Genomic DNA, 15517 nt, shown 5'->3' with positions numbered 1-15517 from the left:
TTGTATTTACAGCTGTAAGACACGATGATACGACAAGGAAATGAGTTAGATGGAAAAGAAAAGAGGTCTGAGGCCTGAGCCCTGAGGCCCACCTGTGAAATAAGATAATGGTGGAAAGAAGGAATTAACCACAGAGACTGGTGAAGCATCACCAGTGAAGTGGATGTAAAATCTGAAGTGGGGGAAGCCAAGTAGGAACAAAGGTATAACAGGAGTAGAGCCCAATCAGCTGGGTCCAGTGCTGCTGGTAGCCCAAGAGAAGTGAGTCTGAGGACAGCCAGCAGCATGGGACATGGAGGGCCTCCAGGACCTGGAAAGGAGCAGTTTCAGTGGCATGGCAGGACCAGGCTTAGGAAAAAATGGGGAGGAGGAAATTGGAAGCAATCAGTCTAGACAACTGTTTTCAGAAGTTGTACAGCAAAAAAAGGAGACAAGTAGAAAGGAAAGTGACGTCAAGAAAGACTGCTGTAGGATAAGAAATTTCACAGCAGGCTGTATGCCGATGGGAAAGATCTAGCAGAGAGGGTGAGATGGATGAAGTCAGGGACAAAGGAGAATGCTGGAGCAGCATGCCTACACAACGAGGGATGGACCTGTAAACACCTGTGGGGCTCGGCCCTCACCAGGAGCACTGAGAGTTCCTCCTAACACCTGGAGAGAGGCACATGTGTGCACACAGGTGCAGGTAAGTAGAATGAGCTGTAGAAGTGCCTGTAGAAGCAGGTGTGCACTACTATAATCTCCTGCCAAAGGTTCACTTCAGACATGTGGTTAAAGCTGTGCCCTGTGCAGCCTTGGAGGTGAGCTAGCTGCATCACCAAGTCTCAGGTACTTTCTCCTTGAAACAGGAAAATACCTATGCCACAGCCCCTGGGCACACAACATGTAAGAGGAAGGCTAGAGCTAGTTCCTTGCCTTTAAATCAGTATGTCATAAGCAATTTCTTAAACCAGAAGTCAGCACACTTTTCCTGTCTTCTCCAGGCACTTCTCCAGCCCACTCCACTTACCTGCATCTGCCCCTGTGTGCACATATGTGCCTTCTCTCCAGGAATGGGGAGGAACTCTCAGGGCTCCTGGTGAGGGCTGAGCCCCACAGGCATACATAGGTCCCATCCCTTGTCACCTAGGCATGCTGCTCCAGCATTCTCCCTTTTTTCCCGACTCCATCCATCACCCTCTTTGCTAGATCTTTCCCATCGGCATACAGCCTGCTGTAAAATTTCTTTTTGATTGTTCTTCACCCACAATAGAGTATAAGCTTCATGAGAACAGGATTTATGCCTGTTTAGTTTTGACTTTGAAGCCAAAAAGTATGTAGTGTAAAAGAAGAGGAGACCCAACCCACCTGTGCTGAACCACACAGAACCATGTTCTAGCTGTTGGCCCATGCTGTTCCCAAGAATTTGGGAAAGGGCGTGAACGTGTAAACTGAGTACTATAGATCTGGAAACTACATCATCAAGAGATTACTTCAGGGAAATTCAAAGGAGATTTGGGAAATAGGAGAGATGTAAGAACCACTTCTGAGCACCATCACTTGAAGGGCTGGCCCATGGAGAAGGGTTCGGCTCTTTCTATATTGCCCCAGAGCTGCCATCTCAGCCCAAAGGCATAATGGATCGACGGAGGAAGGCTCTCTCATTCAGAGGCTTCCCAACAGTGGCCTGAGCTGCCTGGGAAGAGCTGAGGTCCCCAGGGAGTGAATCCCTACCAACCAGCATAGATGGGAGTAAAATGGATGACCTGGAACTAAATCCTGTTCATCTATGACCTGTCTGTGCCCCACCACCACCAAAACTGTGAGGCTTGATTCTTTGAAAAGCCTCAACTGCAAACCCCAAGTTAAAGTCTCAGCAGAGTAGATATTTAGAAAGTTGAGGAGGGTGGCAAGGCTTCCTGTGTAATCAGAGGTGGAGACATGCTGTGTTCCGTGAGGCATAGAGTGAACTTTGACATGCAGGTCACAAAAACAGAACAGGCTACTTTATAATGGGATTGTGTACTATCGTAGCCCCTACCATACATGAATACTTATAGATGTTAAAAACAAGGAGACAGGAGGCTTTGACGTTTCACCCTCCTAAATCGTTTCAAACTGGGGAATTCAAAGCCAACGCATCCCATGGGTCTCTCTAATAATCACATCTGAGAATGGGAATTGAAATGTGCCATGGCTTATTCAGCGCTTAGGTAGAAAACACCACAGAACCATGTAGTCTAAGTTCAAATCTGGAAGAGAAGTTCAAATCCACATTAACTCCAGCCCTCAAAGCAGCATGCACTTGTCCATGATGTGTGGGGATGTGCAACTCAGGACACAGCAAGCCCATCAAAGGCAAAGACTTTGTATCCCTAGCTCAGTGCCTGGAATATAACATTCAATAACTACCTACTGGATGAATAAATGAATGAATGACTTGACTATCCCCCAGGCAGCTCATTCTCTTCCTTTAAAGTGGTGCTTCTCTAACTCACACATGCACTAGAACTACCTGGAAGGCTTGTTAAAACACAGGTTGCCAAGCCCCATCCCCAGAGTTTCTGAGTCAGTAGGACTGAAGGGGCCACAATTTTGCAGCTCTACCAAGTTCCCAGGTGATGCTTATGGGACCACACTTTGAAAATCACTGCTTTAAGGCAAGGTAGCAGGAAAGGCAGGCGTGACTTTGGAGTCAGGCAATCAAGATTCAAATTCTGTTCTGACTCTTCTTAGCTGGGTGGCCTTTAGCAATTCCGTCAACCCCTCTGTGCCTCAATTTCCTCCTATATAAAATGGGGACAAAATATTGACTGCACAGGGTTGCAAGGTATATTATGGATGTCGGGTGAAGCTTTCTTAAACTGCACTGAGGTAAGAAGACATCCAAATATCACCTAGTGTTTCCAAGGAATATTAACAATTATCAGTGCATCCCAGACCATTAGACTTGGAGTACAAGGAAACATGCAATGTTGTACCCACTCTCCAAAATTATACTGTCCACTTGGTATGGCAAACACCAATCATTCAATATAATGTGGTGATGACAGACGAGGGCTGTTGGTGCAGAGAGAGGCACCCACGAAGCTTCCTCAGAGGAGAGGCCAGGCACAGAGATACATGCTTCAACTTGTCTAGGTAGCCCACGACATTGAGATCAGCCAGCCCATTAGAGTTTAGGGAATGTCTTTACTCTTAAGAGCATATATTTGGTTTTATGTAATTATTTTAACAGATTTGTTGTGTTATAGTTGATTCAAAAACCTGCATATAAAATATACAATTTGATAAGTTTTGATATGTTTAGACACCCATGAAACATCACCAGAATTAAGATCCTGAACATATCCATCATTCCCAACAGTTTATTCATACTTTTGTAATTCCTCCTTCCTGCTCCTCGCTGTCCCCTCATTCCAGTGCAACTATTGATCTGCTTTCTATTACAATAGGTTACTCTGCATTTTCTAGAATTTTATATAAATGAAATAATCATGATAGGTACTCTTTAATATCTGGCTTCTTTCACTTAGTGTAATTTGTTTGTGATTTATCATATTCTTGTGTGTTTCAAGAGTTTATTATTTTTGTTATGGAGTAGTTTCCAATTTGGGGCAAATAAAGTTGCAAATTTTTTTATTTCGTAAAGTTTTGTTTTAATTGACAAATAATAATTATACATATTATAGAGTACAATGTGATGTTTTGATACATGTATATAATATGTAATGATCAAAACAGAATAAGTAGCATATTCATTACCTCTAACATTTATCATTTATTTGTGATAAGAAAATTTAAAAGCCTTCCTTCTAGCTGTTTTTAAATATATAGTATATTATTATTAATTATAGTCACTCTACTGTGCAGTAGAACAGATCTTATTCCTCCTATCTGTGAGTTTGTGCCCATTGTCAAGCATCTCCCCACCCCCTCTTCACCCCCATCCCCAGTCCCCACCATTGACTCTCTACTTCTATGAGTTCAACTTTTGTAGATTCCACGTATGTGTGAGATTATATGACATTTGTCTTTCTGTGCCTGGCTTATTTCACTTATCATAATGCCCTCCAGATTCATCCATGTTTTCTAAAATGACAGGATTTCCTTCTTTTATGGCTGAATAGTATTCCCTTGTGTATATGTAACACATTTTTTAAATTTACTCATCCATTGATGGAAACTTAGCAATCCCACTACTGGGTGTATACCCAAAGGAAACGAAATCAATATGCCAAAAGAATGTCTGCACTCCCGTGTTCACTGCAGCATCATTCACAATTGCCAGGATATGAAATCAAATTAAGTGTTCAACAACAGATGAAGAGAAATATTGTACGTGAGTTTATAGCTTGTCAATCTTGGTGCATAGCACCAAGCCAATATGAAATAAGTGCCTGTGATAGATGTGCATGTGATAAACAAGCATGTGGTATAATCCAAAACTATTCTTGACTTTCTTGACTCCCCTTCTCTGCCCCGTGACTGCCTTGAACACAAACGCATGCACACACACACACACACACATGGACACACATATACACATAAACACCACACACATATTACACATATGTGCATGACTACACACAAATGCACACATGTGGATGCACATGCACATAAACAACATGCATGTGTGTGCACACCCACACACAGGCACACATACATGTGGACACAGGCATGAGAACACACACATGCACACATGCAAATGCATACTCACACAAATGCATGCATGTGGACACATATATGACATGCATGTGCACATAAACATCACACATGCACACATGTACTGTACACATGTAGACACACACACATCACTACAAATGTGCCCACATGTGTGTATGCAGGTGGACACACACGCACATAAACACCATACACACATATATGCACATATACACCCACACCCACATGCAATATGTACACATAGTTGCACACAGGCACACACATACGAATCTACATCTGGGACTAGCAAATGTTAGAAGCTAATTTGCAGGAAGGCCACACAGCACCAATCTCGTTGATTCTATCACCACCAATATAATCTTTCAAAATATCCATATATCTGACTCCATCCCTAACCCAAGCCATTGTCATCACCTGCCTGGATCTTGCAGTAGGTCTCCCCTCATGTTTCCCTCCCCTCATGACAATAAGAATGACCTTTCCAAAATCCAAACCTGACTCGGTCTCTTTCTGCCTACACCCTTTCAGTGCTTGTCACTACTCTTAGCATAGAGATCCATTGTCTTCAATATCATCTGTGTGTCCTCCAGGGCCTTGTGTGTTCTGGCCCCCACTACCTCTCTCAGCTCTTTTCCTTCAACTTATAGCCTGGCTTACCACACTGTGGCCAAACTGGCCTCGTCTTCACTCTTTGGACCTCCTGTACATTCTCCCCAACCTCCAGACCTCATCTATGCTGGTCCCTATTTCTGGATGCTCCCCTTCCCGTGCCCCTAGCTTCCCCAACACACGCAAACTCATACACTCACTGCTAGAAAAACCCCTCCTCACCCTTTAGAACTGAAGCTAGAAATCACTTGCTGAGGGATCCCTTCCAAGATCCTCCAGATTAGATCAAAATGGCCTGATCTCCTCATCCCTCTACCCTGTATATTTCCAACATAAATTCTATTAAAATTGAACTAGGGCATGTTCTGTGTACTTATTTTTAACATCTGACCTCCCTACTTGGGTTGGTAGAGCTCATGTATCTTATTCATCCAACATATAAGAACTCAGTGAATAGTTACTGTATTAATTTCCTACTGCTGCTGTAACCAGTGACTACAAATTTAGTGGCTTGAAACAACAGAAATCTATAATCTTACTGTTTGGAGGTCACAAATCCAAAATGAACCTTACAGGGCTGTGCTCCTTCCAGAGGCTCTGCAAAGTCCTTTTTGTCATGTAACCTGACATATGCACAGGTTCCAGGAATTAAGACACGGGCATCTTTGGGGCCTGGGTTCAGGAAGCATTATTCTGCCTACCACCATTGCTAAATAAGACACCAAGATTTCCCTCTCTTAGCATTAAAACCAAAACCACAGGTAAAGGTAAAGGAAATGTCCCAGGATAGCACCCATTCCTTCATTTAATCATTCACTCGTTCATTCATCTCTACAGTCTGTCTAGGTGGTGAGTAGTAAACACAACAGGGGAAAATACATGCTCCAGGAATATTACATTCCCGTGAGGAAGAGGACAATAAATAAGCAATATCAGGGATAAGTGCTAAGGAGAGAAGGTAAAACAGGGAAGGAAGATAAGAATATGTATGTGGGAATGGGATGCTGTGTTCAATTTTAAGTAAGGTAGTCAAGAAGACTGCACTGCAAAGATGAGATTTGAGGAAAGACCTGTAGGAGGTGAGGGAGTAAGCCATATAGTTGTCTGAGGGAAGAGTAGCCCAGCAAGGGAACAACAGGTGCAGAAGTCCTGAGGCCAAAGCAGGCTGAGCTTGTTCTCAGGTCAGTGTGGCAAGGGGCAAAGGAGATCAGTGCAGCTGGAGCAGAGTGAGAGAGGGAGACAATAAGAGAGCGGACAGGTCTTGGCAAGCCTTGCGAGTCACAGTGAAGACTGGTTTTGACCTTGAGTAAAACAGAAAGCCATAGGAGGTTTGGCACAGAGCAGGGACAGGATCTGACTTACATGTGAAGGGGCAGACCTACTCCTTAAAGAGTACCAATTTACACCCATCTCCACTCCTGACCCTTAGCAAGTGCTCATTAAATACATTTGACTGGCTGAAAGCATGATTCTCAGAGAGAAAAACAGATAACGAGAGGATACTGAACCATCAGAGGTAGCTCATTGTGAGCCAGGGGCCTGTTTTCAGGAGCCCAGGCTGCTGGAAGAATAAACACCAGGGCTAACACCATTGCCTGGCTCTCTTTCAGTTGCTTGGTGAAGACCGATTTCAAGACATTGAAAAGATTAAGACCATTGGTAGCACCTACATGGCCGTGTCAGGCCTGTCACCTGAAAAACAGGTAAAGGACTCTTTGGACTCAGTCACAAGGCATGGCAGGGGTCTTGCTGTTGTCATGTCACTGATGGTGGTGAAGCCTCTGTCGCCAAGATCCTTGGGGAAAGATGGGGAGAAAATCTAATGGACTGAATTATAATAGTTATGTGATGCGGATTTGCCCCCAAGATAGGTAGAGTCTACCAGATGAAGCCATGCTGCTTTTTTGAGAAACTTCTAGACTTTGTTCTGAACCTCATTGTTCCCTTGAACAAAATCAAGAGCCAAGAAATACCCTATTGTGATTTAGTTGTGGATCTTACTAAACCCCTAATACTAGCCTCTTTTTTCCTATTTTTGTTTTGTCTTTCAAAAGTCTTACATAATAATAATAACAGCTGCTGCTTTTTGGAGTGTTGACTGTGTTCCAGGCACTGGTGTTAAATAGCAACACTGTCTACCTTCCAGGGTTAATGGATGAATTAGCTCAGATAATGTCATGCTCCCCAAGCAAAGCCTTGCATCTAGTAAAGTCCTCAATTAGTGTTAAATGAATATGAGTCCAAGATACTTGGGGAAATGGAATTCTCATCAATTTCTTCCAATCCTTCGTATGCTTTTTTCCAACTAAAAACAATAAAATACTTCAAGAGTGACTATCTGGGATGAAACTCATGCTGGTTATTATTTGGTACGTGCGCAGCAGGGATCAAAAAACTGCTGCCCACAGGTCAAATCTGGCCCACCATCTGTTTTTATAAATAAAACTTTATTGGAAAACAGCCATGCCCATTCATTTATATTTTGCCTATTGCTCCTTTCAAGCTAAAATGGCAATGTTGAGTGTCACAACAAAGACCATATGGTCCACAAAGCTTAAAATATTGGCTATCTGGCCTTTATTGAAACTATTTGCTAACCTCTGTTCTACAGGGGCACAAAGTTCTCTCATATAAAAAATCTCATTCAATACCTATGAGGTAGGAAGGGCAAGTATGCTTATCCCCGTTTTATAGATTTGGAAACTGATGTTCAGAGAGGCCCAGAGGCTTATGCAGCACTTCCCTTAGGAGTTTTGTAAGCAAATGTATCCCTTAAACACACACTGAGCAATTCAAAGGAAATAGACACAATTCTTAGATTGGAAAAGCTACACATACATAGGAGCACATACACACACACACACCCCCATACCCACATACACTCACGTCCACACACATCCACACACCCCCACCCACACATCCACACACCCCCAACACACACGCACATACACACATACACTCACACCCATTCACACACATGCCAGTGAGCATACACTAAGGAATTGATGCTACATCAACCTGAACAGACAGGTGTAGATGTGGAAGAAGGAACACAATGACCCACATATACTACACTCTTGCAAGCAAATCTCATGTCTTCCCATGTTCTGAGATACTAGTGACTTGAGTATAGAGGGGCTCACCCACATGATTTCCTTTAAGGGATGTGCAGGTAGGGTTGGGTTAGGACGTAAAGCCCCTGCTGCAGAAATGTTAATGTTCCCCCACATTCCGCATTAAATGAATTCTTCTCCTCATGTTTGCTTCAGCAATGTGAAGACAAGTGGGGACATTTGTGTGCTCTGGCTGACTTCTCACTCGCCCTGACAGAAAGCATACAGGAGATCAACAAGCATTCATTCAACAATTTTGAACTCCGGATTGGTGAGTAGCAGCTGCAGAGGTGGGGCCTGATAGAGCCAGCTGACCTTGCTCCAACAGACCCTCCCCTGCCTTGGGCATCAATCCAGGGAAGCTTTTTCCTGCAAAATGCAATAGATCTAGCATGACCCTGCCAAGGATAGGGACAGGGTCAGCTCAGGCCTTTCTTAGTTTCCTCTCAGTCAAGATGCTAGAAACAAGAGTAGGATACTGGCTTGTGTGCAGCAATACAAAGCAGCCAGCCTTTGGCAAATGCTAGACTATTGTGAACCCCTCTTCCAACTTGCCTGCCCATGCAAGGTCGTGCATAGAGATGTAGCTGACTAATCAGTCATTTAATTCTGACTCCTGGGTAGCTCAATGCTGGTGGTCAATGTATTGCTCTCAGGGTCTTCAGGATAATTCCTTCAGACAAAAGCAGGATTCTACTCCTGAGGATGGCAGATACTATATTTCCAGGGACAGGCTTTACTTAGCCACAAAGCTCACCCTTTCTTTAGGCTTAAAGACATCACTGCACAAACCGACGACATAACATTCATCACTGCAATCAATGATAATCCTTTATAATTTGCCATTCCTTCCACATCTCTACTGAGCCTCAATGACCTCCTAAAATGCAGTCTGAAAACCCATGGTCTAGTCCACATTCTCATTTTGTAGATGAGTAAATGCGGGCCTAGAAAAAGGGAGTAACTAGCCTAAGATCACACAGCCAAACAGCCACACCAGCAGCAGCTCCAGCATTTCCTAACTTTGAGACAATGACATTCTGTCTGCCAGAGTGCAGTTTAAAATAACTTTTGCTACAGTCCTCACATTGCAGACATCTTCTGGCTGATATGCCATTTTACTTTATCTGCTTCTCCCTTAGCAGCTTTCAAGAAAAAGAGGTCAAGAAATACCAATATCTGACTTGTCAGATGTAAGGAATGCCATATGTCTTTGTTCTTTGCATTAAAGGGCTTATATTTTATGTTTTTGATCTATGGATGGGATGTTCAACGTTTGTTCCCACATCTTCCATCAATCTTATCAATGTCATTTCTGAAATTGTTGACTACACAATTGAACCAGGAATAAAAAGGGAACTGTAATGCTGAACAGAGATATTCTAAGTAAATTCTGAAAATGTTGCCAAATCAGGGTCAACCCTTGCCATGACATTTATACTCCTAGTATAGTTTCACTGATCTCAGAGGTTGGAAAATTAACTTCCCAACTGAATTAAGCATCTCAATTTGTGTTTTGGGTCTGCTGTAACCAGCTGTATGACTTTGGGTGAATCATTTAAACCGTCTGTGTCTCCGTTTCCTCCTGTGTAAGCTGGGTGTTAAATTATTACCTCCTCTGCCTCCCTACCACACAATAATAATATGAGAATCAAACGGGATATTGGCTGTCAAAGTTCTCTGCAAATTTTAAAGAGCTAACTATCATTGTGATACCCATGTACTCCATAGAGTGAGATTTTCAAATTTCCAGTCACTTATATCAGTGTGTATATGTGTCTTGCTTTTGCCTCAGCCTGGAATAATCTTACCGAGATATCTCCATGGCTATTCCCACCATATTCTCTGCTCAACAAGGTCTTTGCTAACCCCCTTACTCCAAAATATACTCTCTTCCATCTTTCTCCATTATTTTACCCTCATCGATTTTTCTTTGTAGCCCTAATCATTCATTAATATTATATTACATTTGTAAAATTATTTTCTATGTCTCCCCAGTAGAAGGTAAATTCCATGGGGACCAGGGCTGTATTTCTTTCCTTTCCCACCATATCCCCAATGCCTAGGACTGTACCTGGCTCATAGCAAGTGCCTAGTCAATGTTTGTAGAATGAAATAATTGTCTTTTAGAAAGAGATATACATGCCCACTAACAGGTTTAGTGAAATGCTACCATTTCTGGAACTCTATGCTTCCTAGTGGAGGAGGCACTGAAACTGTCTTTGAAAGTATTTACCAGATAAACTGTGAAAGTGTGGGGAAGTAATAGCCCAAGCAGGGGGAAAGTCAGGACAAAGGCACAAAGGTGGGTACTGGCTGGAAAGTTAGGAAAACTCCAGCAGTTCAGTGTGGATATAATGCAGCAGTAACGAAGAGAGTGGGATAAATGAGGCTGGAAAATCAGGCAAAAGCCATATCAGAGAGGTTCTTGATGGTGATTCTAAGGATCATTGGCTTTATCCTGTAAGTGAAAGGAGCCCTGGAAGATATTTAAGTGGGTTGTAACTTGATCAGATGTGCAACTTGATCAGAAAGAGCCCTCCCGCTCCTGCAGCAGTGCGGAGGACGAGCTCAAGGGGACAAGGGAGGAGACAGGGAAGACAGTTAGAAAGCCATCACCATGGACCAAGGGAATGATGCTGAGGACCTGGGCTAAAACAGAGAGGGAAAAGTCCTGTCCAGGCTCTCAGAGCACTGTGTCAGCAGAAGCAGGAGATCCTAGGGTCCTGACTTCTGGTCCATGCTCTGATCATCCCACAGACTAAGACAAGTCAGTGCTCATATGACAATAATAATTATATTCAATTGAACACTCACTGGTTGCCAGGCACTATGCCACAGTGGCTTTACTTGTATTATCTCATTAAATCTGCCTTTAATTATTTCCATTCTACTGATGAGAAAAGTGAGGTCCAAATAGGTTAATTAACTGACCCAGGTGATACATCTAATAAGTGACTGGGGGCAGGATCTGGACCCTCCCGTTCATCCACAGAGACCCCACACACAGTGATCACTGTCCCAGGGAGGGGTCCAGGCACTCCATTGTCCCTCTTCTCCCTCTGACTTCTTGCTCCTTTGGTTCACCCCCCAGGCATCAGCCACGGCTCAGTGGTAGCTGGCGTTATCGGCGCTAAGAAACCACAGTATGACATTTGGGGGAAAACTGTGAACCTGGCAAGCCGAATGGACAGCACGGGGGTTAGTGGCCGGATCCAAGTCCCAGAGGAGACCTATCTCATCCTGAAGGACCAGGGCTTTGCCTTTGATTACCGAGGGGAGATTTATGTGAAGGGCATCAGTGAACAGGAAGGAAAAATCAAAACGTACTTTCTCCTGGGAAGAGTCCAACCCAACCCATTCATCTTGCCCCCAAGAAGACTGCCTGGGCAGTACTCCCTGGCCGCGGTTGTCCTGGGACTTGTCCAGTCCCTCAATAGGCAAAGGCAGAAGCAGCTACTCAATGAGAACAACAACACGGGAATCATCAAGGGTCATTACAACCGGCGGACTTTGTTGTCACCCAGCGGGACGGAGCCTGGAGCCCAAGCTGAAGGCACCGACAAATCTGATTTGCCATAAAAGCATTTTCTCTGTGTTTCTTTTTTTTGTATTTCTTTTATATATAAAATAAATATACTAATAAAAAGGTTTAATTTTTTTTAGAACAAGGATGGTTTCGTTGGTCTTTGAATGTACCAGATCAAGGACACAATTTGAGGTTCTCTTCAAATGTTCCCTTCACAAATGTTTGTTGGTCACCTCTTGTGTACAAGGTTTGTTGGGAAGCAAAGATAAATGAGATCTAGTTTCTGACTTTGAGAGTTTGAGAGACTTACAACTAGGTGGAAAAGAGGGACGTGTGAAGTGAACAGAAACTCCATACAGTCAGATACTCACCACCATCTGCTATTTTTGAGCACTTGCCATGTGCCAGGCCAAGCGCCAAATTTTTTACGTAATGACCTCTTGTAATCCTCACAGCACTTGACCAGTACATTCATCAGTATTTTCTGAGCAACTACAATGTGCTTATGGCTGTCCTATGCTCCAGGGAAATCCTAGCAAAAGTGTTTCCCTTACAGAGCTAACATTCTGGTTGGGGAATAATATATAATATTCTTATTAACCAATACATAAATAATCTGCTTTCAGATCGAGGTAGAGGCAACAAAGAAAATTAAGTTGGCCACTTGGGATAATAATCTGCTTTCAGATAGAGGTAGAGGCAACAAAGAAAATTAAGTTGGCCACTTGGGATAAAGAATGGGAGGACAGGGATGCTGATTTAACTGAGGCACCAGGGAAGGCTTTTTTGAAGATGTGATGTCAAAGATTGGCCCTAAATAATAGAAAGAGATGACTCATAAGATCTGAGAGAAAAGTTTCAGAAGAAAAAGTAACAGCAAGTGCAAAAGCCCAGAGGGGGATCAAGTCCGGCACATTGGAGGAACAATGAGAAAGGCAATGGGTAAGTGAGCTACTGTGGGCAAGCACACTGTTTCCTGGAAGACACCTATGTGCTTATGACCACAAGACTGCCAGGAAAAATTCATATAGGTGAGAAAGCCCAGAAAAATTAAAGGATTTGGCCAAGGTCATGTAGTTAGTTGTAGAACTAGCTTCATAACTATATTGTTCAATAAAAGCCAACTGCTATAACAACTCCCAATCTTGGTGGCTAAAACACAATAAAAGATGTATTTCTTGCTCATGTTCTATTGGATATGTGTCAAGGGGTCTCCTGTGCAATTTTCGGGGAGCCTAACCTCCTTCTGCATTGGAGTTCTCTTCTTGGCCCTCTCTATCGAGCCAACTGAGGAGAAAAAATGGAAAGAAACAAGAATCACTTAGAAGGTCTTAGCTACCAGGCATACGTCATCTTTCTGTCCCACCTCACTGCAGGGGAAGTTAGGGAATGGATGATTCCTGTGTTCCCTTACCAAAAGGAAAAGTGAAATGTAATTGCCTATGCCACAGGCACCTGAGTCTTTCTGAGCCCAGAGTCCATGTTTATAAACACTAAGCTATTCTGGTAAGCGCTATGTTGGAGGTACAAGGTTTAAGTAATTGAATGAGAATTACAAAATCCCAATCATTCTCTAAACACTTGACTCTGAACACCATCCCATTTAAAAGAAACTTGGTGCCAGGTAACAAATCCACCGTAGATATACCCTCAAAAAAATCTACCTGAGGCATCTCAAGTGGGACCCTAATGTTAGAAGTGAAGCTGTCTTCTCTTGAGGCACAAAGCAGAGAGGGAATTGATTCAGGTAAACCTTGAACTTTGAACCACATTTGGGATGCTGTTTGCTCTAGGAAACAATATACATATCAAAGAAGTATGCTCCCTCCAAATTCATGCAAGGCCCCAATGGAATGTGAAGATGACATGTGAAAAGCCTCAGTATACTATAAAGCCCTCTACCAATGCCAGAGGCTGTTACAATCTTCATAGACTCAGAGAATCCGAGGTCAGGAAAGCCCCATGGGTTGTTCAGTCCAATGGACTGAGGACATTTAAACAAAGTAAAGCTTCATGCCTGCTGAGACTTGGAACCACCAGATGCAGGTGGGGAGCTGAGCTCAGGTAGTTCGAGGCTTGGCAAACAAAGCTAGCAAAAAGGCTGGCCTCCAAAAGTTACTTAGGCTGTGAAGGCACAGTATCTAAAAAACAGAAAACTTGATGTAGATCATCAAGCTCTGGTCTACCCCAGAGCATAAGATCCATCTCAAAACCACAGCCAGTATCAACAGAGACTCCAGTAGGCAGACAAGCCATGGTGAGCTGGATCCACCCCCAAGAAAAGAGGCTAGTAGGGAAAGACTTTGTTTCTAAACCCTGAGCTAGGTCTCAGGACAAAGTACCTGGACTAGAAGAACTTGGCCCTAGGCAAAATAACTGGGCAGAAACTAAGGTAAGAACCATCAGGCATGTGGATGCCAATTTGGGGGTGACAGTGGGGTTACCACTGTAAAGCTTCACCCAGAACGTGTTCCTGACTCAATGATGTCAAGCCTCAAGATACAACATATGGAGGAGGTGGACACTCCATCCTGGGTCTAGGAGGTGTGACTTCATTCAGGACTCTAGGAAATAGAGGAGCAAGGGGACATGATGATGCTGAGAATTCCCATCAGATTGCCAGGGAGCCCATCAAGTGGCCATCTGGCCTCTACTCCAATTCACCCAGCACCAAAACATTGAGTCCCTTCCCTCTAGATCAGCACATTCATTGGAACCAGCAGAGGTGGTCTTTCCATACTAAGGCAAAGGGACAAGAGACAGAACCATAAACTGGCTCATGGTTGAATAGCTAAGAAAACAACCCTCTTCTTGGGCCTTGCATGAGTCCGGAGGGGGCCATGAAGGCACACGCTCTTCCTGAATTAGAAGTATGTTTCTGTTTACCTACATTTTTGGTCCATTCAGCTCACTTAGTAAAAGAACCTGAAATGTCAAGTGATTTCTGGGAAACCTGGCATAGTATTTTAGACAGGGATATCAATCTTACCTTTTCCTTCTCTGAACTATGCCTGTGAGATGTGGGGTTTGATTTTAGAAATGTCAAGGATAAATACATGCCAAGGGAATGGTGCCCTAAATGCTGAAATACAAGGAGAAATTCAATAAGGTTTAGTTGAGGCTTTCTCAATAACTCTGTATTCTTGACTTACTCTTCTGGGAGCTGATCCAGGTGGGTCCCCCCACCATTCATCAGCTGTGTAGGAAAAGCACAGTCTCCCGTGAGACAAGCACAGCCTTGCCTAGAGATTGGGCAAGGTATCTGTAGCTTTCATTCAAGGACTGGGTTTGAGGAGCTGCTTCCTCCCAATCTGCCATCACATAAAAGCAGGTGGGTCATCTTGAGCTCAGAAATGCCCCCACACCAGTTTCACCAATTCCTTCCTTCTTTAGGAACCATGGGAATGTAGCTGCTTTCCACTGGAAGTTACAACTATGTTGTCATCTCCATTTTACAAATGAGGAAACTGAGGCACAAAGAGCTTGAGCAACTCACCCAAGGTCTAGCAGCTGGAAAACAGGGATTCAAAGCCAGGTGGTCTAGCTCAAGAGTCCTGTCCTTAAACACCACTGTTGAAGCTTGTAAGGGGGTGAATAATGTTCA

The 15517-nt window shown here is 43.4% G+C and overlaps 1 protein-coding gene across 3 annotated transcripts in view; it reads left to right on the top strand.

Moving 5' to 3' along the window:
* ADCY8 (adenylate cyclase 8) overlaps nt 1-12055 on the top strand; it is a 260213-nt gene extending 248158 nt beyond the window's left edge. For 2 of the 3 annotated variants that reach the window (XM_054499609.2, XM_054499608.2), the window contains exons 15-17: nt 6882-6974; nt 8541-8655; nt 11479-11970. In XM_054499609.2, coding sequence (XP_054355584.2) covers nt 6882-6974; nt 8541-8655; nt 11479-11966 — 696 coding nt within the window. In that variant the 3' untranslated portion in view covers nt 11967-11970. Of the gene's footprint in view, nt 1-6881; nt 6975-8540; nt 8656-11478 lie in introns of all 3 variants that reach the window. The other variant, XM_054499607.2, reaches the window with a different exon arrangement.
* The last annotated feature ends 3462 nt before the right edge of the window (nt 12056-15517 follow it).

Source organism: Pongo pygmaeus, chromosome 7, assembly GCF_028885625.2.
Source record: "Pongo pygmaeus isolate AG05252 chromosome 7, NHGRI_mPonPyg2-v2.0_pri, whole genome shotgun sequence".
Classification (NCBI taxonomy): Eukaryota; Metazoa; Chordata; class Mammalia; order Primates; family Hominidae; genus Pongo; species Pongo pygmaeus.
Note: the sequence above shows the minus strand (reverse complement) of the source record. Positions and strands in the feature narration are given on the sequence as shown.